Source organism: Stegostoma tigrinum, chromosome 20 (assembly GCF_030684315.1).
Source record: "Stegostoma tigrinum isolate sSteTig4 chromosome 20, sSteTig4.hap1, whole genome shotgun sequence".
Lineage (NCBI taxonomy): Eukaryota > Metazoa > Chordata > Chondrichthyes > Orectolobiformes > Stegostomatidae > Stegostoma > Stegostoma tigrinum.
This window is the reverse complement of record NC_081373.1, coordinates 46,602,243-46,625,131: the sequence shown is the minus strand read 5'-3', so window position 1 is coordinate 46,625,131 and position 22,889 is coordinate 46,602,243. Positions and strand designations below refer to the sequence as shown.

General features: G+C 41.1%; 1 protein-coding gene across 3 annotated transcripts in view; it reads right to left on the bottom strand.

Annotated features, from left to right (window-relative positions):
* Positions 1-20,859, bottom strand: part of asah2 (N-acylsphingosine amidohydrolase 2) — an 84,668-nt gene extending 63,809 nt beyond the window's left edge. For 2 of the 3 annotated variants that reach the window (XM_048551280.1, XM_048551281.1), the window contains exons 1-4: positions 20,536-20,859; positions 12,080-12,229; positions 11,296-11,384; positions 698-847 (exon numbers count right to left, since the gene is read on the bottom strand). In XM_048551280.1, coding sequence (XP_048407237.1) covers positions 698-847; positions 11,296-11,384; positions 12,080-12,215 — 375 coding nt within the window. In that variant the 5' untranslated portion in view covers positions 12,216-12,229; positions 20,536-20,859. Of the gene's footprint in view, positions 1-697; positions 848-1,125; positions 1,186-11,295; positions 11,385-12,079; positions 12,230-20,535 lie in introns of those variants that run through there. The other variant, XM_048551282.1, reaches the window with a different exon arrangement.
* Between the last annotated feature and the right edge of the window lie 2,030 nt (positions 20,860-22,889).

Sequence of the window (22,889 nt, the reverse complement as noted above, 5' to 3'; positions counted from 1 at the left end):
ATAGCTGGTACATATATTAACAAGCATGGAACATTTCAAATGAGGTGTAAATCCACAATGCATCATTGTTCTTTGATTACAGCAGATTGGAGAAAATATTCTGCTCCCTGCTTTCAACATTCAAAGCTGTAAGAAGGTAAAGTGTACTTTCATACCGCCCACCCAATAAAGGTCAACAATAGCTATGGGAAGAAAGAGAAAGAAATTCTGGGACACTTTTGGAAATTCAGAGTGTTATCCAAACTTAGCATCATTTAATACAATAAAGAGATTAAACAGATTGTTCTGCCTTCTCAGCAAGATGAAAATGCATGAAGCCTTTACAGCATAAGTAAATCCTGAACACATTCTTGCCTCCTGTGAAGATAACAAAGAAAACACAGTCAGACCTGCAAATGGGGAAAAAAAACAATGAAGCAGAGATTCAACTCATTTCAGTTTCTAGCTCAAAATAGGCAGCAATCTGGAGCCTAAACTGTATTAGAGAGGTGATTTGCAGACACCACTCAGATCAGCAGCTGCAACCTGTGAACGTTATTTTTGCTCCTCCTGGCAATGGAAATGAAACAATTCAACAGTTTGCATACTTTTGTTTGCCTGGGGCTTCTACAGTGGTTTAATGGCTGCTATTTAGGCCATCTGAATCAATAGGAAGAAAGCACAAGATGTCAATCAGGACAGGTACATGAGTGCTTACCTCTAACCTGAGCTTCTGAGATACCATTCCAATGTCAGCCGTGACAAACACCACTCTCTTTGAACTGCTAGGGTCTGCCACAATAAAAGCTCGACTGTACAGGCGGGTATGAAGTCCTGCTGCAGTTTGCTCTGGATTGGCATATCCCATCTGCTCATTGGCAAAAGCAAATATTAACAGCAAGCAAATCACATGGGACTATCCACATCAGCATTATACCAGTGTATCCTTCACAATATCAGCATTCAAGATTCATCTGATGGTTGGTACTATCAGTGTGAAAAAGCAAGATTCGCATGTCAAGTGTAGCACAGGTTTACAAAACATTTCAACAAAGTTTCAAATACATTTACTTTATAAGATTTTCAGTCCTTGGGTACCCTTAGCAGAACTTTGAATTGGGTCAGTATAATGTTTTTGTCCTTTACCTTCAGTGGTGCTGAATGTGGGAAATGATGCTATACCAGATTGTGACGCTCAAGTGAGAAAAATACTTTTCTTTCACAATCCTTGTTGCAGCTTTCAGTTCAGTCCAACTATTAAGCACATGATAATGTTGCTTCAAAAGCAACATACCTAAGTGAAAAACACATTCATTCACACAAGTGAATGCAAAACTAATCTGATTATCCATATCTACAATGTTTATTAGATTTGGCAACTGAAAGTGAAAATTACATGTCCACTTTATCCCAAAGTCACAGGATAATTTCATCAATCCCAAAGCTGATTGTCTGGTTCAAAACCAGACTGATCTTTATCCTAAAGAACAGAGACTGAGCAACAATTTCAAATCTGTGGATACATTTGACCCGGGTTAATGGTTAAAGGGGGCAGATTCCATGTGTGTATGGTGAATTTTTGTGGGAGCTTTCAAGATTGAGAACAGTGAAAGGGTAAAACTGCCTGAAACAGTCAACTCAAGGCTATGTTAGGAGAATTGAAACTTGGGCCTGAAGGTAAGGGTTGAGAATCATTGAATTGCTACAGTGTGAAACAGGCCATCTGGCCCATTGAGGCCACACTGACTCTCTGAAGAGTATCTCACCCAGACCCACCACCCAGCCCCGAACTCAATCCCTGTAAGTCTGCATTTCCCATGGCAAATCCACCCAGTCTGCATATCTTTGAAATGTGGGAGCAAAACTGAACACCCAGAAGAAACCCACACTGATACAGGGCAAATGTGCAAACTCCATACAGACAGTCACTTGAGGGAGGAATCAAACCCGGGTCCCTGGCATGGTGAGGCAGCACCTGTGAACCACCATACCATCCAAAGGACAATCATGAATAGGGAGGAGAACGGACGCATGGAGTACTCTAATGGTTATATATGGATGGAAATATTGGTAGAAACAAAAGCACAAAACTAGAAGCACAAATTAGAATGGGGGATATGATGTTCTAATGTTGGTGGAATCTTGGACTGAAGCCAAAGAGTGAAGTTAATTTGTCACAGGATAATTTTCGAGCGAGAGAGAGAGAGAGGGGGAGAAGCTGAAAGCCTGACGTAACAGCCTGGCTAGTACAGCTGCTGAAAAGGATTCTTTAAATTATCAGTGCTGCCCAGCCTGAGTCCATCTGGGTAGATTGAACAAATAACAAAGGACGTGTTGTTGTTTTAGGAGCACATTTTAAGGTCAAAGTGAGCAGGGTCTCCAAATTGCATTCAAGATTATTACTTTAATCTGAGCTATGTTAAATCTGGTAATGAATAACAAAGTAGGATGTGCAAGAGACTAATAGGTAAACAGTGAGGACTGGAAAATTAGATTCATTAGAAATACATAAAAGGAAAGTGAATCCAAGACAATAAAATGTGAGGCTGGATGAACACAGCAGGTCAAGCAGCATCTCAGGAGCACAAAAACCGATGTTTCGGGCCTAGACCCTTCATCAGAGAGGGGGATGGGGAGAGGGTTCTGGAATAAATAGGGAGAGAGGGGGAGGCAGACCGAAGATGGAGAGAAAAGAAGATAGGTGGAGAGGAGAGTATAGGTGGGGAGGTAGGGAGGGGATAGGTCAGTCCAGGGAAGACGGACAGGTCAAGGGGGTGGGATGAGGTTGGTAGGTAGGAGATGGAGGTGCGGCTTGGGGTGGGAGGAAGGGATGGGTGAGAGGAAGAACAGGTTAGGGAGGCAGAGACAGGTTGGACTGGTTTTGGGATGCAGTGGGTGGAGGGGAAGAGCTGGGCTGGTTGTGTGGTGCAGTGGGGGGAGGGGACGAACTGGGCTGGTTTTGGGATGCGGTGGGGGAAGGGGAGATTTTGAAGCTTGTGAAGTCCACATTGATACCATTGGGCTGCAGGGTTCCCAAGCGGAATATGAGTTGCTGTTCCTGCAGCCTTCGGGTGGCATCATTGTGGCACTGCAGGAGGCCCATGTCATCTCAAGAATGGGAGGGGGAGTGGAAATGGTTTGCGACTGGGAGGTGCAGATGTTTATTGCGAACCGAGCTGAGGTGTTCTGCAAAGCGGTCCCCAAGCCTCCGCTTGGTTTCCCCAATGTAGAGGAAGCCACACTGGGTACAGTAGATGCAGTATACCACATTGGCAGATGTGCAGGTGAACCTCTGCTTAATGTGGAAAGTCATCTTGGGGCCTGGGATAGGGGTGAGGGAGGAGGTGTGGGGGCAAGTGTAGCATTTCCTGTGGTTGCAGGGGAAGGTGCCGGGTGTGGTGGGGTTGGAGGGCAGTGTGGAGCGAGCAAGGGAGTCTCTGCCTCCCTAACCTGTTCTTCCTCTCACCCATCCCTTCCTCCCACCCCAAGCCGCACCTTCATCTCCTACCTACCAACCTCATCCCACCTCCTTGACCTGTCCGTCTTCCCTGGACTGACCTATCCCCTCCCTACCTCCCCACCTATACTCTCCTCTCCACCTATCTTCTTTTCTCTCCATCTTCGGTCCACCTCCCCCTCTCTCCCTATTTATTCCAGAACCCTCACCCCATCCCCCTCTCTGATGAAGGGTCTAGGCCCGAAACATCGGCTTTTGTGCTCCTGAGATGCTGCTTGACCTGCTGTGTTCATCCAGCCTCACATTTTATTATCTTGGATTCTCCAGCATCTGCAGTTCCCATTATCAGTGAATTCAAGATATTTCTGTTAAATTGAAAATTAGCTCATTGCAGTGAGATGAAAGAGTAACCAATCCAAATAATTGACTAGAAGGAACAGCAAACAAGCAGGGGTCAAAATTTCATAATAGGATGGGTGCATCTCAAATACTTATGAGCAAAGAGTGGATTGTCAATAAATAGAATTCCATGGATAAACAAAGGGATTAGAACAGAAAGCAATATAATAAAGAAGCAAAGTACAGAGAGGCTGGGAATACACAAAAGAGAATAGAGGAAATGAAGGGACAGTGGAACCCAAAGGGTCTGCAAGCTGGTAGGGTAGTTTAAAAAAAACCATGAAAAAAAACAACAATTCAGGGTTAAGTGCATACATTAAATAGAAACGCAAGGAAATGAATTCAGTTTGTAAAAGCCAACAGAGCTGTGTTCTGTAATTCCAGGGTCAAAGAGAATTTATCAGAATGAAAGCAGATAAGGGGAGTTATAGTTCCAAAGGTTGGCAAAAGTGGAATCTTTTCACTGGGGAAAAAAAAAGGTCAAGTGGTCGGCATGCAACACAATAGAGGCTTTCAAAATCATAAATGGAGTTGAGAATAATTAGAGAGAGGTCCTTCTTACTGGATAGCTGACAGGAATACTCAGATAAATATCAGAGCAGCGCAGAGGTAAAAGATGTGTTTTCATTCTGAAGATTAGCAGGCTATGCAATGCTTTATCAGATGCAGCTATTGAGATAGAATATCTTTGAAATAGAACTGGGTATGCATCTGCAAAGATGTTACACATGGAATAGGGCTGAAAATTTGGGACGACAGTGGATCATCAAATTTGCAGAGTTAATACCAGCACAGGCACAATTAATTAAAGACACCCTTCTCTCCTAAAACACTTCTCTAATTTTTGACCAACTGTGAAATGATACAGAATTACCTTATGACATGCATTGGAAATTGATTGAAAGGTAGTAAAGAAAGAGGAGGAACAAAGGCCTGTTCTGGGAGGATTTAAATACTAGTGTTCCCATGAATCTGTACAGTCTTAATTTTTTTTTGTAACACTTAATGTGGATGAAGATACACAGAACTATATTAACAATTTACAATCTACAAATAAAACCAAATTTACAGATATGGTGAGTGTTGCTGGGAGATTCGGTAGGTATTGAGGTTGAGAACAGGAACGCATAGTGGATATATTAAGATTAAAGGCATGTTCAAGACTGTCACAAAATCTTCACTTTGGAGCCAAGCAAGTTAAATGAGGCCATCCTTTCTAAACTTAAGAAACTAGGAATAATAGAGAATCAAAGAGATGGAAATATTCATTTGCAAATCTCACAAAGCTATGGTTACAAAATATAACTGAGAATACTAAAGAAATCAAAACAGGAATTGCTGGAAGAACTCAGCAGTTCTGGTCACAACTGTGGAGAGAAACAGAAGTAACGTTTCGGGTCTAGCATGACACTTCTTCAAAACTGAAATGAAGAGTTCCAAAGTACAGTCATACGAAATTGAAACGTTAGGTCTGTTGCTCTCTCTGCGGACAGAGCCAGAGCTGCTGAGTTTCTCCACCACTCTTTGTCTTTCTAGCGTCACAGTCATTTGCTTTCTGATGCTGAAGGAATTTGGGTTTTATCTCTAGGAATACAAGGGGTAGAAGGTATATCCTTCCAGTTGTATACAGACTTGTCATACCCCATCTTGAGGGCTCCATTCAGTTCTGGGCATCATAGCTAAGTGAAGATGCAATGATTTTGGAATGATGCAGGGCAGTTTTATAGTAGAGTTTTGTTTCATGCTTCATGTTTAATGAGTACTCCATCTAAAGTGAAAGCAACAGAAATTATATGGCTACGGCAAGTCACAAATGTACAATCTCCTGACAAATGCATTTATCCAAATACTTGTTACAAGCAGTGCACTGACTTACATGGTGCTTAATGTCACCACTCATGTTTGGCCAGTAGCACTGTCTTCTCTAGATTGGACACAATTTATTGATGGCTTGTATGGATATGCTTCAGCATCTCTTTTCTCATCTCCTTACGAATTGTGATTCTATTTTTCTTCAACAAGATACTACATTAGGCTATCAGTCGATCTCTGTGCACTCAATATACTCATTTAGCAATGTGTGTCCTCAGTGGTTTTAGGTTGTCCATTCATTACCATTTGGTTCAGTACTTGAATTGTTGCATCTTCCTGTGTAGTTTGTTTGTTTTTCAGATTCAGAGACTTCTTCTGTTTGAATCTGGAAGATTACTCATTCTGCCTTAGGAACCTCAACTTTTGTCATTGGGAGTACTGCTCTCAACAGCACATCTACAATTAGCTTCTCTGACATGCACATCACTTTTAGAACAGAGACGAGTGGTTTGAGAAAGGTGCTTTGAAGTATTCTGTGGTTATACTTCACTGTAACCTCATGTGACAGAGTGCCAGGTACACACACACGCACAATCTGAGTGAGGCACTGGTCAGTTTGCTGTCCAAGGGTCATTCCAAGTCCTGCCTTATTGCTATCACACTACAGGTGACGTAACTGCTTATCTCAGCATTGGTGTCATCGTTATTAGAGTTTTAGTTCAAGTTGCTTCCTGCTCTCTGCTCCAATGCCACTGCACATCCTTAATCGCAAGCATGCAAGAAGGTTCATCCCCTGATCATAATTTAGACAAGACTTTTGTTCAGGAGCTCATGAATCCAACAAATATATCATTACATTCACATTTGCTGGTCGCTGCATGTGTAATACAGCTCTTGGCACATTGTAATCTGGAAGTCTTTGTTGTCAGTGCCCAATCTCTACAATTGATTCCAGACATCTTTAATTGCATCTCTTCTTGCTCAACTTCAGGTGCATCTTGTGAAATCTCTCTAGAAGTTGCACTGAATTCAGGTCACGGTCAGCATTGGCTTCTTCCATTGCATCCCCATGTCCTCAGATCATCCAGAGTAGCTTCCACTCCGGGAGGATCACTATCTCATGCCTCCTGCATTTCACTCATCCAGAGCTATGGAAGTGCCAGATGATGTGCAAAACATCTTTATCCCCCAAACATACAGGCTATTATTAAATTGGGAAGCGCAGAGAAAAGATTTACATGGATGTTATTGGGACTAGAGGTTTGAATTATAAGGACAGGCTGAATAGGCTGGGGCTTTTTCCCCTGGAAAGGAGGTGGTTGAGGGGTGACCTTACAGAGGCTTATAAAATTGTGAGGGGCATAGATAAGGTGAAAAGCAAAGGTTTTTTTCCCCCATAGTAGGGGAGTCGGAAACGAGACAGCATAATTTTAAGTGAGAAAAGATAGATTTGAAAGTGACCTGAGGAATAGAGGATGGTTCATTTGTTGAATAAACTGCCAAAGAAAGATAGATGCAGTTACAGTTACAACATTTTAAATACATTTGGACATGCACATGACTAGGAAAGATTTAAAGGGATTTGGGCCAAATGTCAGTAAATGGGATGATCTTAGTTTGGGAAACCTGGTCGGCATGGACTAGTTGGACTGAAGGGTCTGTTTCTGTGTTGGACAATTCTATGACTCAATAAGTGGTATCCTGAATGTAGCTAGAAGTGAATCCGGCTTCACATGCCATTGATCACTGTTCACATCTTGGTACAAAAGACCTGTGTCTCGGCAGGTTATGACAAAACGTCGTCAATGGGTGGTATTATGAGTTCTCTTTAAAGCTTTATTGAGAGATTTGGAACTCATGCATTCTCTCAGTTTTGCCACCCCAATTCCCCATGCTGCTAATCCCATTTGCCGGAGCTATCAATTATAAAGTCATAGAGTCATACAGCATGGAAACAGACCTTTGATCTAACTCATGCACGTCGACCTTGTCCCCCTTGCCCGCATTTGGCCCATGTCCATCTAAACCCTTCCTATTTATTTACCCATTCAGATGCCTTTTAAATGTTGTAATTGTACCCTCCTCCATTACTTCCCCTGGCAGAATGTTCCGTACATGCACCATCCTCTGTGTGACAAAGTTACTTCTCAGATCCTTGTTGAATCTTTCCTCTCTCACCTTAAGCCTATGTCCTCTAGATTTGAACTCCCCTACCCTGGGGAAAAGACCATAGCTATTCACCCTATCAATGCTCCTCATAATTTGATGAATCTCCATGCAGTTACCCACCCTCCCCTGGCACCAACGAAAACCTGCCAAGATGGTGGCAGGGTAAGTTGCTTCATTTGGAGGTCCATCCTGTTTGCCAGTTCTCTTTCTTTGTCCTTCTTTTTTTTATGTTCCCTTCTTCTCTCCCTCTGTAGTAATTCTATCCACCCCCACCCTTTTTACCTAAGGTGTTGGGAAGGAGCTGGGTTGCGACCAGGAGCCACGCAGCAGGAGCTGAACACGTGGGTTGCGTCCTGCGGTGATGGCGGTGGATCAAGAGTGGGCCAGTGAGATAGGGTCAGTGAGGCAGCCCCAGAGGCTGACGGTGACATGGCAAGGGTTGGAAGGCCCAAAGCAGATCTGTGGCAGTCAGAAGGAAAGTTGAACTTTCTGAAGTTTTTTTTTTCTTACCTTATTCTAAGTCAATGTGAATGGTGCCGTGTAAGTACAGTGAAGGTGCCACACTTTACATTGTATTTTTACCTTGAATACACATGACAGTAAAAAGCCCCTGCCTATTCAGCTTCTCCCTATAATGCAAACCCACCAGTCCTGGCAACATGCTTGTACATCTTTTCTGAACCCTTTCAAGTTTAACTGCATCTTTCCTGTAGAAAGGCGACCAATATTGTATGCAGCATTCCAAAAGAGGCCTCACCAATGTCCTGTCCAGCTGCAACTGGACAATTCCTACACTCAATCTTCTGACCAATGAAGGCAAGCGTGCCATACACCTTCTTCACCACAGATAACAAGGTGTAGAGCTGGATGAACCCTTCTTCATGGTCTAGACCTGAAACGTCAGCCTTCCTGCTCCTCTGATGCTGCTTGACCTGTGTTCATCCAGCTCTACACCTTATTATCTCAGATTCTCCAGGCCCTACTATCTCTGAAACCTCCTTCACCACCCTATCTATCTGCTTTCCAGGAACCAAGCCTCGATTACTCCCTTCCTTTCCAGGTCTTCCATCGTGTCTTTGAGGCTGGACTTGAGGAACTCTCACCAGCTGATACTGAGTTGGTCACACTCTTGAATCTGCTTTGAGGTGACATTCACCAGGAAGATATTGAAATCTGCAAAAACATCTGTCATCTTCTAGAATCTGTTCACCAGGCAATGGCTTACTGCGCTGTGAAACATTACAAATCTCCTCCAGCATGTGTAGGCTGATCAATCCAAGCATTAGGCTCACATCAGCTGAAATGAGTGGATTTTGCTAAACATCTACTGTCTGGAACTGAACATCTTGATCTTCCTACTACATTGTACTCTCAGCTTGTTTTGTCCATTTACAGTGAACTTTATTCTATTGTACAGCCTTAACATTATGATCAAGGTTTCATTTTGGCTCACAGTTTTTACACTTTGCACAGGTCTGCAAAGCGTTAGATGTTGCACGATGTGGCAATCTGACACTTGATGTTCATTTCATGTGCTCTTTCATCAGTCACGTACACAATCATTTTAAGAATAACAAACCATCTTCCATCTTTAGACTTGACAATGCCAACCTGTTGTATGGTATACAGTATTCATCAGAATCGTCATCTGATATCTCTCCAGATGTCTTGTTTTTATTTTTCCCCAAATGGGACACTTGTACACAACATTATGCATCCTTTTACAGTTAAAGGACTGTTTTTCCCAGTTAGGCATGCCTCCTTTTCTTTTGTATTGTGTTCTTTACAATAGTTGCATATTGTTGTCTGCCCTTGGTCTTCCGGCTGGCTCCCTTTTGCAAAGGCATCTTTCTTTTGACCATGAGGTTCTTATTAGACCTGAATTATCTCTTGGCTTGATACAAAGAAGTGACTGTTCTCCTATTAATAATCTATAACTGATGATGGGCAACCTCAGAAGTTCTGGCCATGTTAACAGCTTTCTTGAAAGTCAGCAGCTTTGTTCTCAACACATGCACTTACAGCGGGATCACCTATGCCAAGAGACAAACCTATCTCCGATAAGATCATCTTTCAAAACCTGTTTGGAGAAATGCATTTGAAAGGAGACCTTGTGGCTTGTAGTAGCCATGTAATATTTGCAGTAGGTTGCTTTCACTTTAGATTGAACAGCCACTCAATACATTACATGAAACATCACAGATAGTAGGAACTGCAGATGCTGGAGAATCTGAGATGACAAGATGTAGACCTGGATGAACACAGCAGGCCAAGCAGCATCAGAGGAGCAGGAAAGCTGATGATTAGGGTCTGGACACTTCTTCAGAAAGGGCCCAGACCCGAAATGTCAGCTTTCCTGCTTTCCTGATGCTGCTTGGCCCGTTACGTTCATTCAGCACTACTCCTTGTTATCACCTGAAACATCACAAGCGTGCAGCTGAAATTTTGTAGATTTTCAAAGCTGTTTAAAAAAAATTCATATTTCATTTGTCTATGCTTTCCGGATTCAACCACTGTATCCATGCTGTCACATATTGCTCAATGTTCTCCCTCTCCTCCTGTGTTCATGAGATAAATAGATATTAGTTAGGAGTAACATTTAATAGATTTAGCATTTGTCATGTAACATTTATCAAAATGTAGCCTCAAAGCCTTCAAAAGTTTTCCAGCCTGGCTTTTCTGTTCTCAGTGAGGTCTAGAGTATAAGACAGTTTACAGCATTCTTTCTCTAGCGCTGCTAATCAAGTTGCTACTCTAACTTGTTCAGGCTTCTTATCCAATTCTGTAACTAACTCCCAGTTATGCCCCTAAGATTGGAAGAAATTTCAATTCCCGTATCTTTCATCCCAAAGCACTGCAGATATAAAAATTAAAAAGTTAAAAACTGCAGTTCTAATTATTGCTTACTGTTTTTTATAACATCTATGAAAATCCACAAAATTTCAGCAGCACACTTGTGATGTTATGTTTCGTGTAATGCAGTTAATGGTTTCTCAAGCTAAATTGAAAGCAAACCTACAGTAAAAGGTTACATGGCTGCAGCAAGCTGCAAGAGTGTGTAAGTGCCCTTACAAATGCATTTTTCAAAACAAGTTTAGGAAGTTAAGATATTGTGCTAACTCGGCTTGTGGAAGATTAAGTTATTGTCGAATAGAAAGATTTAAAACAATAAAATAAATCTGAAGGTTGGATAAAGAGAAAATATTCCTCGGGAGGAGCAATCTAGAACAAGGGAGGACAAATGTCTGTGTACACTACACATTCAGATCGTAACCTATGCAAGGAAAGCGCCATTGTTTCCAACAGAGGATGATGTTTCCTAACTACTTATACAGTAGGACCGACAGCGTGTTCAGAGGAAGCTAAAGGGTGCACAGATATCATGCATCATATTGAAAATCTGCGCAAAAGTACAGTGAAATCTATATTGTTGCAGAAGCAAAATATGAACAAGTAATCATTCAAACAAATTAACATACCAAAGGCACATCTGCAATTGGCCCTGTGCAATCCGCACGGCCAGCTCCAATCTGATAATAGCTTGTAGGTTCTTCAGGTGGGATTGATTCTGTAACACAAGATTCAGAATCTCAAAGGGCATATTAGGCACTGGATATTAATTGAAGTAAAAACCCTGGATCCCAACCGATTTTCTAAGATGTTCACGTGGTAAGTCAGTACAGTGCATTCTCCAGGCACCTTACAGATCTTCTGAATCATGCTATGCCGCTATTTGTAAATACAGCTGATGGAAAGGGAAAGCAGCAACAATAAATATTGGGGTATTTAGATATGACTTCACAGTAGATTTGATCCATGTTTGTGGCCAAGAGATTCTATTCAGGCCTCCTCCAGCTGGTAGTTATCACAGATACAGGGCCAGAATGAGCAACAGAGGCAACTGTGAAGAGACCTATGGATATAAAAACAAGGATGAAAAAATGGGATGTGCCTCATGAGACCATGTGAACGCACAGAACCAAAACATTAGCCCAGATATTCCAACAGTCAGAGAGTAGTTGGAGTGGCACTGACTGGAATTACAGGTTAATGTTATGTAGAAGACTCCATGGGAACTCATACCTTGTGATGGGCAGGTTAGTTATTTTGCTGATAACAAATAATCAACTCTTAGTGAATCAGCGTATTAATGCAAACATTTAATGTCCCATTTTGTAGCACAAGTTGCTTTGTGTTTTTGTTCAGTGACAAAACCTACAACACCTTAAAGGGAATGTTTCTCTACTCCATCCAGGTATTTACCAGCTGTTGATGCTTTTTCAGCTTTCGCAAAGAAAAGATAAATGAAGGTTGCAGCCACCACTGTGATGAGAACAAGCAGCACAATTAGTGCAATCGTCAGGGATGAGCAGGTATTTCTTTTATTTCTGGAACTCATTCTTTAGATTAAACCTGTATAGAAAGAAAACAGTTTGAGCTCTTGAAAAGATGTGCAAGCCAGAATCTACCCAACCAGGTCCAATTGCCATCACAGCTCTGTGAGAACTGAGATACATTTCTTAACACCTTCTGTAAATCTTTCACCAGTTGCTGCCTTTCTAATGTTACAGATACCAAGGTTCTTGGGATATAGCGGCTGTGAACATACCACTGAGGCACGAGGCCGGGGTTCAGGTCCCACTTGCTCCTGAGTTGCTACAAAATATATCTGAACAGGTTGATTAAAAATACTTACACACATCATCTTGAGCAATGCGCATTGATAATTTGTGTAACCAATGCAATTTTCCAGACTGAATTATTGAAATGTCTCGAGTCAAGCTGTTCCAATGAAAGGTATGTGCTTCCAGTGATAGTTTGTACAACTGAACAATGTTATGACTAACTGGGAAGAGTGCATTAAATAATCACACTTCACTGTTCCACATGCCGTCCCAATAAGACACCAAGGTAATCAATTGAAAAGCTGAAAGATCTGCAGATTTGTAAATCAGAAACAAAAACAGAAATTGCTGAAAAGCTCATCAGGTCTGGAAGCATCTGTGGAGAGAAATCAGAGTTAACATTTCGGGTCGAGTGAACACTCCTTAGAACAGGGGGTCACTGGACTTGAAACATTAATTCTGATTTCACTCCACAGATGCTGCCAGGCCTGCCAAGATTTTCTAGCAATTTCTGTTGGAGATGATCGATTCTCCTGACTGATTGTTATTCAGTCAATTCATACCAGATTTTGTCATTTACAGAAAATAATTATTTATTGAAAAGCACTTTAAATCAGTGGCTAGAAGGAATTCCTAATCTACTACTATGCAACATGAACTACACCCCTTAAAAAGCTCAAATAGACATAAACACACATTTTCAGTTACAATTTAGCCAGACAAAAGACAAACCATTTGACACAGAGACTGGTGTGGAAAAATAACACGGATAAATGTGAATAAATTTTAGACAGTGACAAGTCCAGGTATTGAGGGTGAATTAACTCATCTCTCAGAGACTGTTTTTTTGATTTTTAACAATGATGACAAGCTGTTTTCTGTAGGTTGAAGGTCAGTCTTTGATTCGATAGTTGAGCTGGTGCCAATTCCAGCTGTATTAAGAATCATGCTTTTGGAGTACAAACAAGTTGTGTAATTTGTACAGAGACTGCTCTTTGAATCGAATAAACAGCTACATAAGTTATAGCAAACTCCTAAGGCAAACTCAATTTTGACTCTGATCTAGTGAGGGGGCTCTAGGATTTTAAAATTTCTCTGTCTTTAAACCATCTGCCTGTTTCCTTTACCCCTGGTGTCCCACTTGAAGCTGACGGGATGTTTTAAGAATCAACATTAGACCCTGGAGGGAGCTCATGGATTCAGTCTTTAAAGTCACCACCAAGACATTGCAGGAACATGAAGAATGGGACAGACTTTTTGAGAGAGAATAAAGACAAGAGGAGGAAGAGAGAGAGTGAATAAAACAAACTGGGAGCTCTTAACTGCATCTAATCTGAGGGAGCACCTACGAGTTAAGCAGAAAAACAGCTGAGCTGAAAAACAATGAGCTCACCAATACTCTGCATCTCAATTATCTTCTATTTATCTTTTCTTTTGTTAATATCAAAACGCTGTTCAAAGGACAGTGGCAATAAAAAAAGTAGCCTTCTGCTTGTGTCCTAATGCCCAAATACTAATCTGTTCTTCCCCACCTCTCTGCATTCCCACAGTGTCCTGGCTATGATTTCACAGCCCACATCCATGAACCAATCTGGGTCCCGAACTCAGAAATCAGCTTCAAGTGGGACATGTTGGGTGGGTTAAAGAGGGAGACATCACACTTTGATCCATACTTTCAGACATAAACCTGTCTTAAAAGAGGCTAAGGAAGGGCAAACAAAAATCCCTGCTGAAAATGAGTTGCTCTTTTCAGCCCTGACAAATTAAGGGGGGGGAAAAGGGATAGTCTGTCTTTAAAAAAAAAATTCTCAATTCTACAGGTGCTTCGGGGAACACAAAAACTGTTAGTACTGTTTTGAAAAAGATGCGAAGGGAATGTCCAAAGTATGGTGGAAGTAGTTGAACTTTATTTGGCCCGTTTAGTAATGGAATTCATCCACTCTGTTACTGAATGGTGAACATTTTTCAATATCTGATTTACTATTGGGGCATGTTTTGTTAAATCAAGGTATGGCACCCCCTTTTCTCTCTTTCTGCTATACTGTGGCTCTTGTTGGTTTCATCAACTTTCGTGGAATCATAGAATACCTATAGTACAGAAACAGGCTATTCAGCCCATCAAGTCGATACCGACCTTCCAAAGAACATTCCACCAAGACCCAGTCCCCTACCCTAGACCCTTAACCCGGCATTTCCCATGGCAGACCCACCTAACCTGTACATTCCTGGACACCGCGGAGCAATTTAGCATGGCCAATCCACCTAACCTGCACATCTTTGCACTGCAGGAGGAAAGAGACAGGGAGAATGTACAAACTCTGTACAGGCAGTTGCCTGAGGGTGGAATCTAACCAGTGTCCCTGGTACTGTGAGGCAGTAGTGCTAATCATTTCAGTAAATTTGAGGTTTCTAATTCAACAGTCAGATTGGATAAAAAGAAACTCTCAAAGTGATTCCTTTATTAGTCAGGTGGTTATCTATTTTCTTTATTCATGTATGGAGTGTGGGCATTCCAGACAAACCAGGCATTTGCTGCCCAATCCTGTTTACCCTTGAATTGATTGGGTCTCGCAGCCATTTCAGAGGGCTGTTAAGAATTTTGTGAGGGCAATTAAGGCAATGATTAATCAGTCATAAAAATCATTTGCATAGAATGTGTGTAGTAGTACAGCAAGAAAGCTGAAGGTGTCACTAGCTAATGATGTTCATTTAAAGTGCCGGTGCATGAGGGGCCATTCTGCACCATTTTGATTCTAGGAGCCACCATATTGATGTTGGTCTGCAATCATGTGAAGCCCAGACCTGGAAAGAATGACAGATTTCCTTCCTTACAGGATATTAGGTAACCAAGTGGGTTTTTACGACAATCAGATGTGGTTACATGGTCGCTAATAGGCTGGCTTTTTATTCCTGATTTTTTTAAATTGAATTCAACTATCACCATCAGCTGTGATGGGATTCAAAAGCCTGTCCTCAGAACATCATCCTGGGATTCTGCATTACTCATCCAATGACATTGTCTGAGCATCATTGCCTCCCCAAAATGAATAGCCTTACAGATCCCGGATATGCCACAGGATCATGGGAACAGGAGTGGTTCAGCCCTTCAAGCCTGTTCTGCCATTGAATGAGATCATGACTGATCTGTGGCCTAACTCGGTATATCTGCCTTGGGCCCACATCCCTTAATGCACTTCCTTAATAAAAAAAAAATTGTCTCTCTCTGATTTAATTGTAACAATTGAATTAGCATCAACCACTGTTGAGTTGCAAACCTCCATCACACTTTTCAGGTCAAAGTGCTTTCTAACATCTCTCCTGAATGGCCTGGTCCTAATTCTTAGACTATGTCCCCCATCCTAGAATCTTTAAACAGCGCCAATAACGTATCTTTATCTACCCTGTCTTTCCCTATTAATACACTGAACACCTTGATTACATCACCCCTTGACCTTATAAATTCTAGAGAAAACAGGTATGATTTATCTAATCCTGCCTCATAGCCAACAGCAAACCTATGGCGAATCCCCTCCAGGGCCAAAACATCCTTCCTAAGATGTGATGCTCACAGTACTCTAAATAGGGTTTAACTCAGCTTTTGTATAACTGCAGCATAATCTCTGCGTTCCTATCCTCCTGCACTTTAGATATGAGGCAGCATTCCATTCACTTTCTTGACTATATTCTGTACCTGACTGCAGCATTTTAAACAGCTATGCGTTTGAAGCCCCAAAATCTTGATAGACATCCATTGTACTTCACATTGCGCCTTCTAAAAGATACCCTTGTCTCACCTTTCTTGATCCGAAATTGATGATTACACACTCGCTTATATTAAAATCCATCTGCCACAGCTTTGCCCATTCATCTATTCTACTAACCCCCTGTTGTATTTTATGCTGTCGCCAACACTGTCTACAATACTGCCCAATTTTGTCATCAGCAAATTTGGATATTTAAGTTGTTAAAGAATATTGTGAATAATTGCACTGTTCTTTGGGTTTTTGTAAGTTCTTTCATTTAATTTTATGCTGTCCCTTACCTTGTTAGATTTACATAACTGTTATTTGTAAGGTGGAGCTTTTCCTTCTCATGGATACAAACTGCTTCTTCTGAATAACATTACATGTTCCTTTGAACACCCTCCACTGTTCCCAGTTTACTGTGGACGGTCTCTGCCTCGTCTCATTAAAGTCTACCTTACTTAAATCCAAACTTCTAGTATCCAATTTTTGCTTGATTCTTACAAACACTACATGAAACTCAATCACGTAATGATCACTATCTGACAAATGTTCTATATCCCTCTATGGCCTTGCAACCAATCTATTCCTGTAATCTCACCAATCCCTACACCCCTCCCAGAACATTATTTCTGTCCTCATGAACATCTCTGATTAGAATCACTCACAATGGCAGCCAATTACAATGACCCGAAGATCTGAAATTCCAACTGAGTCTCATTCTTCTGTCTATTGCAAGCATACAAATCATTGTACAAGTGTTGGTAACATGATATTGTGGTGAATTTAGCACCAGCAGCAGCAACACTGTGAAAGGGACACGTGTACAGCCACCAGGCCCATGGCAGAGCATTTAGCAAGGACGACTGTAAAGTTGAACACACTTCCTTTATTTCTTCATTTCTTCGCTTTTATTTTCTATGTTTTGGTTTACTTTTCTGTGTCTTAAGATGACACCAGAGTGGAGACTCTACACACGTTTCATGTATTTTGTAATAGAGTGACAATAAATTTATCAAATATTGTGGGTTCTCAATTTGAAAACAGGTCTCTGTCTCTCAAAATATATATCTGTGATGCAAGACATGGCCAACCTGTAGGGCTGTTGCATTATTCTGTCCACCGAGCTATATACATCTATTGCACCCTGATTGTGATGGATCATGACGGACAGCAGTTTAACATAAACCTCCCTTTATGGGAACATGCAAATCACATGCTCCACCCTCTTGGTCTCCTATCTCTGTCTTTGTCTTTGTCTACTTCGAAGGTACTCTATAAAATTTGCCTTTAAACAAACATTTGATCACATTTTCTAACACCTTTGTGCCAAATTGTGACTGCTGCAGCTCCTGATTAGCACTATGGAATGCTTTGCTGCATTAAGGGCAGGGTATCAATGCAGATTGGTGTCTCTGCTCTATTTTTAGACCTGTCTCAAGTCTATGGTGGGAGTGCCAGAATTAATGTCACAATTCCCGGATCCTGGAAATCAAAACTCACCTTTATTCCCGATGACTAGGCAGACATTTCTGCATGAGTTGCTTAAGTACACATGTTAGAACAACTTTAGACTCAGCTCTGATGGACAAAACATGCGAACCCTCTCAAAATTATGACAAGAGACAAGAATTTGCAGCAAACTTTAAGTTTCAAATACAATGTGTGATTTCTCAGGATGCTTCCCAGTCATTTAGAATAACTAATGACCAAGAGGAGACGGTGGATGTGCCATTCATAATGTGGTTGATCTGAGCAGTGACCAATAGGATATGTTGACTCTGGACCAAGGACTGGGGTTAGATTGCAAATGCATCACATAGAGAATTCTGCAGCATCATGAAGAAATACGAATTGAACTGATGGTGGATCAGGGACTGGGAGAAAAACAAGGGTCATATCCGCAAAGGTGTGCCAGGGCAGAGATGGGGGAGGGTGGGGGAAGTGTGGTGTGTGCGCGCGATACTGACAGGGTTAGTATCCTTCAGTTCTAGAGTGATGGTAACCTGCTAAACCCCTATACTCTGTCATATTACCCACCAGTGCACAGGGCTCAAACATTGAATACAACAGAAAGAATATCCTAGCCTTTGTGCATAGTGCCGGTGACACAGAAGTGACTGGAAAAGAGCTGGGATGTCCACAGTGTAACACTTCCCCTCCCCCTTCATGACCCACCAACATTCCCTCTATGGTTTCTATGACATTTCCTTGGGATCAGTCATCTGAGTTATGATGAACTCTCCTCCTGCTTGATATTGAGTAGCTGCCTAATGTTCTAAGGAGGAATCAAATTCTACATCCAGTGCCTTTACTGTAGCATCTCCCAGAGAGAGGAGCCACGCACTGTATCTGAGCTCATCCCAGACAGACAGTATCTGATAAAAGGGCTCAGCCTCAGAGTGAAGGGACGACACTTTAGACTGAGATGAGGAGGAATTTCTTCAGCCAAAGGGTGGTGACTCTCTGGAATTCATTGCCACAAAGGACTGTGGAATGTGTCTTTAAGACAGAGGTAGATAGGTTCTTGATTGGTAAGGGGATCAAGGGTTACAGAGAAAAGGCAGGATAATGGAGCTGATAAACACATCAGTCATGATTTCTTTGAATGACAGCAGAGTCGATGGGCTGAATGGCCAAATCCTGCTGCTTTATCATATGGTCTTATGAGCACGCCCCAGGCAGGCAAGGCGCTCTCGGTACCTGAACTATTCTGTAGAAACAAACTATACCGTGGTCCAATACCAAACCTTACTCTGCCCTGAATATTTATTAGAAACCCACCAAATGCTACAGCCACCTCAACTTCACACCCTCACACTCTGCTTCCCACTTAGACTCCATTCCATTCTTCCAGTTTCTCTGTCTCCATTGCACCTTTCCTCATGATGCCTCCTTCCACAGTGACGTATCTTCCTTTTTCCGAAACAGATGATACACTGCCCCCCAACCCGCCCCTAAACTATAGTCCACAGGCCCCCAACTATGTCCAGCCCATTTTCTACTATTCAAACCATACAGCTTTCCCTTCCATCCCAGAACCACAAGAGGATTTCCTTTGTTCACTTGTTCAAGGCTACCATATTCAACATGATCATCCTTTCACTTTTCCTCTCACCTTCGGCATAATGGCAGCACCAATAGTTTGGATTCCACCAGAGCCGCTCAGCTCAATACAGCCTTGATCCAAACATGGACAAAAGAGCTGATTTCCTGAGGCAAGGTAAGAGTGACATTAGGCTGCATTTGATCTCATGTCCTTTACCAATATTCAAATACATTTCTTTCAACAACTGTCTGAGAAGTTTGGATCACAAGTCTTTGGGTCTATGATTAAAAAAAACTCAGTGATGCCCGATTCTTAAATAAAGTATCCTAGACTTTGATTTTTCCATCTACCATTTCCATAACCCTCAGGATCATATAGGTTTTATCAGTCATTTCTTACATTTCTAAACTTCAGCAGATTCATGCCTGCTGTCCAGTATTTCCTTATAAGAAAACCTACACTTTCCAAGTATTACTCGAGTAAACTTTATGGAATGACTTCCTTCCTTAAATAAGGAGGCTAATACACACACAGAACTCCAGATGCGGTCTCACTACTACCCTGTATAACTCTGCATTCAGTTCCCCCTCCCAATAAACGATAACGTTCTATTAACTTTACCCCATTACTTGCTGTGCTTGCATACTCAGCTGTCATTATCAATGTACCAAGATGCCTTGATCCCTCTGCATCTCAGAGTAATGTAATCGCTCACCATTTTGAGATAATAAAATGTGAGGCTGGATGAACACAGCTCACCATTTTGATATTTTTTTTAATTCTTCCTGCCAAAATGGACAAATCCACATTTTCATTCTTTATACTCTATTTACCAGACCTTTGCCCACTCACTTAACATGTCAATATATTTTCACAGCTTAATGATGCCCTCTTCATAGTGCACTTGTCTATGTTTTTGCAATTAGCAAACTTGACAACCTTACCTTCCAAGTCTTCCTTTAAGTAATTTATACAAGTGCAAAAGTTGAGGACTCAGCACCAATCCTTGTGACACCCTACTCATTGTATCTTGCCAACCTGAAAATGATCCATTTATGCCTAATCTCTGCTTTCTCTTAGCCGCCCAATCTTCTATCCATGCCAGTATATTACCCCTGCACCATGAGCTTTCATTTTCTACAATAACCTTGGATGTCGCATTTTATCAAATGAGTCGTCTTCTAATGACTTGCTTCACTTTTGCCCAGTCAGACTCATTTGCAGGTCAGAATTAGGCTCAACAATTTGACCCAAAACCATTAGCCTGTTACATCCATCCAGCTTAATCAATAAGATTCTTACCTTAACTATGAACAGTTTACTCCAGCTGCAGGTAACACTGTGTTCTGGGTTTCAGCTCTTGATGATATATTGAAGATTTGCTATCAGGCGACTGCACGCAGTACTGAAACTGATTAGATGTCAGTGAGTAATAACTGCATGATTTGAGACTCATCAACAGTTGATACTGCGGTCTTTCAGCTATTCCTTTGGAAGGGGGTAATTTAGTAGGTTACCAATGATAAAAGAAACATCTGCTCGAAAAGATCAAAATGCATATATTCATAGCTAGATGAAAGAACCACTTAGATTTCTAAGACGGAGTGAATTAAGACCAAATTGAACTCAGCTTTGCTATTTTTAAAACCACACTAATTTAATTGCAATCTTCTTAAAACTATGATCAGATGTTGCATAATCAAGTTGTTAAACTGAGTTCATTGAGCAAGTACATTGCTAAGGTCTACATTGCAATCTTAAGCAAAAAGATATTATCACACGTGTGAGTTTGTGTTATTTGCTGCTGGTCTCTCAACATCAAATAGAAATAAACCAGAGAGGTCACTGCTTCAGCTGCTTCACAATGCTAGCACACATTCTTTACTTTATGTGAAACTTTGTGAATTTCTTGGTGTCACGAAGTTAGGATGTTCATGACTTGCCCTGAAAAGTTGACGAGACCTTTTGGACAAACTATATCCTGTGATTGGATATCAGGCATTAGGTAAACACAATTTAGAAATGACTTAGACAGCCAAGGGAGATTTTCTTCACAGAGAGCATCAACAATATGCAAGATATGGATATTTCATCTCTCCACATATGAAATTCTATGAATTATTTTGTACTCTGAGATGGTTTGCTATTGTTGGCATGCCTTTATCTTCAATTATTGCCAGGATTTCAACCATCCTTCTATTGTCTGTTTTTCTTTAATTGTGCCTTACTGCTTCTGGTATCATACCATGGATAGTGTTTACCGATATTGAAACGCGTCGGAATTTAACATGAAGCCTCCGTAACCTTATTGGAAAAGTAGAATTTAAAATCATTGATACTAGCTTACTTGTAAATTAGGTAAATGTAGCTGCATTAACACCCAGCGAAACACTCAGTGAAACATTCCGTGAAAATAACTTAAACCATCCACTGGAACCTTGAGCAAAGCAATTCAACATCTAAACCTGGCCTTTGGAATGCATTAAACCTTATTTTGTTGGAACAGCACTGTCAAAATATGTCACTAAACCAAAGCACAAGTCAGTGTTTAACGAGTTCAGGAAAGATATTTGAAACATCATTTACCCTAAATATAAGGGACCTATATGGGTTTTAAAAAAAAAACTGGCTACTGAATGGCCACTGAAATATCCATGCAACCTGCGCAAGAGAACGATTAAAATCTACCAAGAAGCTCTAGATGACGTGCCCCAGTGATGGACAGTGAGGGGAATGAGGGCTCATAACAGAGATCACAAGACAAGAGACAGAAGCAGTGCCAGCTCACTGACAGAGCAGCTTGACTGCAGTATCTGAAAATGGAATACAGTAAATCAACTCAAGCCTCTGGCTTTCCTTCTATTTATGTTGCCATCTCCTTCGCTATCTTAACGTTGACAAACGAGAGGCTCAGAAAAACAGCAACCTTATAAGTCTGTGTTCATCCATTAGTGTTGCAGAACACCAAGGTTTCAGCAATATTACCAAAAATCTAACACACTGCAAAGCTGAGCTTGAAATACAAGTTATTCCTGCATATTCCAAGCTGTATGACTCCATATCTTCTTTGGAGACACTATACTGTCCGCTTCATTGTATTTCCTTTTAATTGCAATTTCATTTGTTGTTCCATCCAGAATTTTTTAAAAAATTAAACACTTGATTTTCGTTTCACTTGTCTACATATCAAATTCAAAGTCTAAACACAAGTATCATTCTCACTGTGCTTGAGAGAAAACAAGCAAATTTGTCTGCAGCCTCAAAATATGATCACAAATAAATGAGTACATCCAGGATATGAAAGGATTAAAATGTTAGCCATCGTAGTGTTTCATACAGACATAATAAAAATGGATTGTAAAAATTAGATTACTCTTATCTGGATGCCAAGGGTTTCTTTTAATCAAACGGTTTATGAAACTTGCAATATAATCAGATGAGATAAGGTCCTCAGTTACACAATTGTACATCTGTGCAAATTCTAAAGAGTATGTGACTCCTCAGGAGTTGCCTTCAATATTTACTGCTCTGTGATAATAAGATGGTATTTAATCAGTTACAAAGCTAACTTATCAAGAACAAGATTTTCAAAAAGTGGTTGCACAGAGGGTTATTACTTTATCAAAGGGTTCAAAAGTACTAGCTCATGTTGTTGT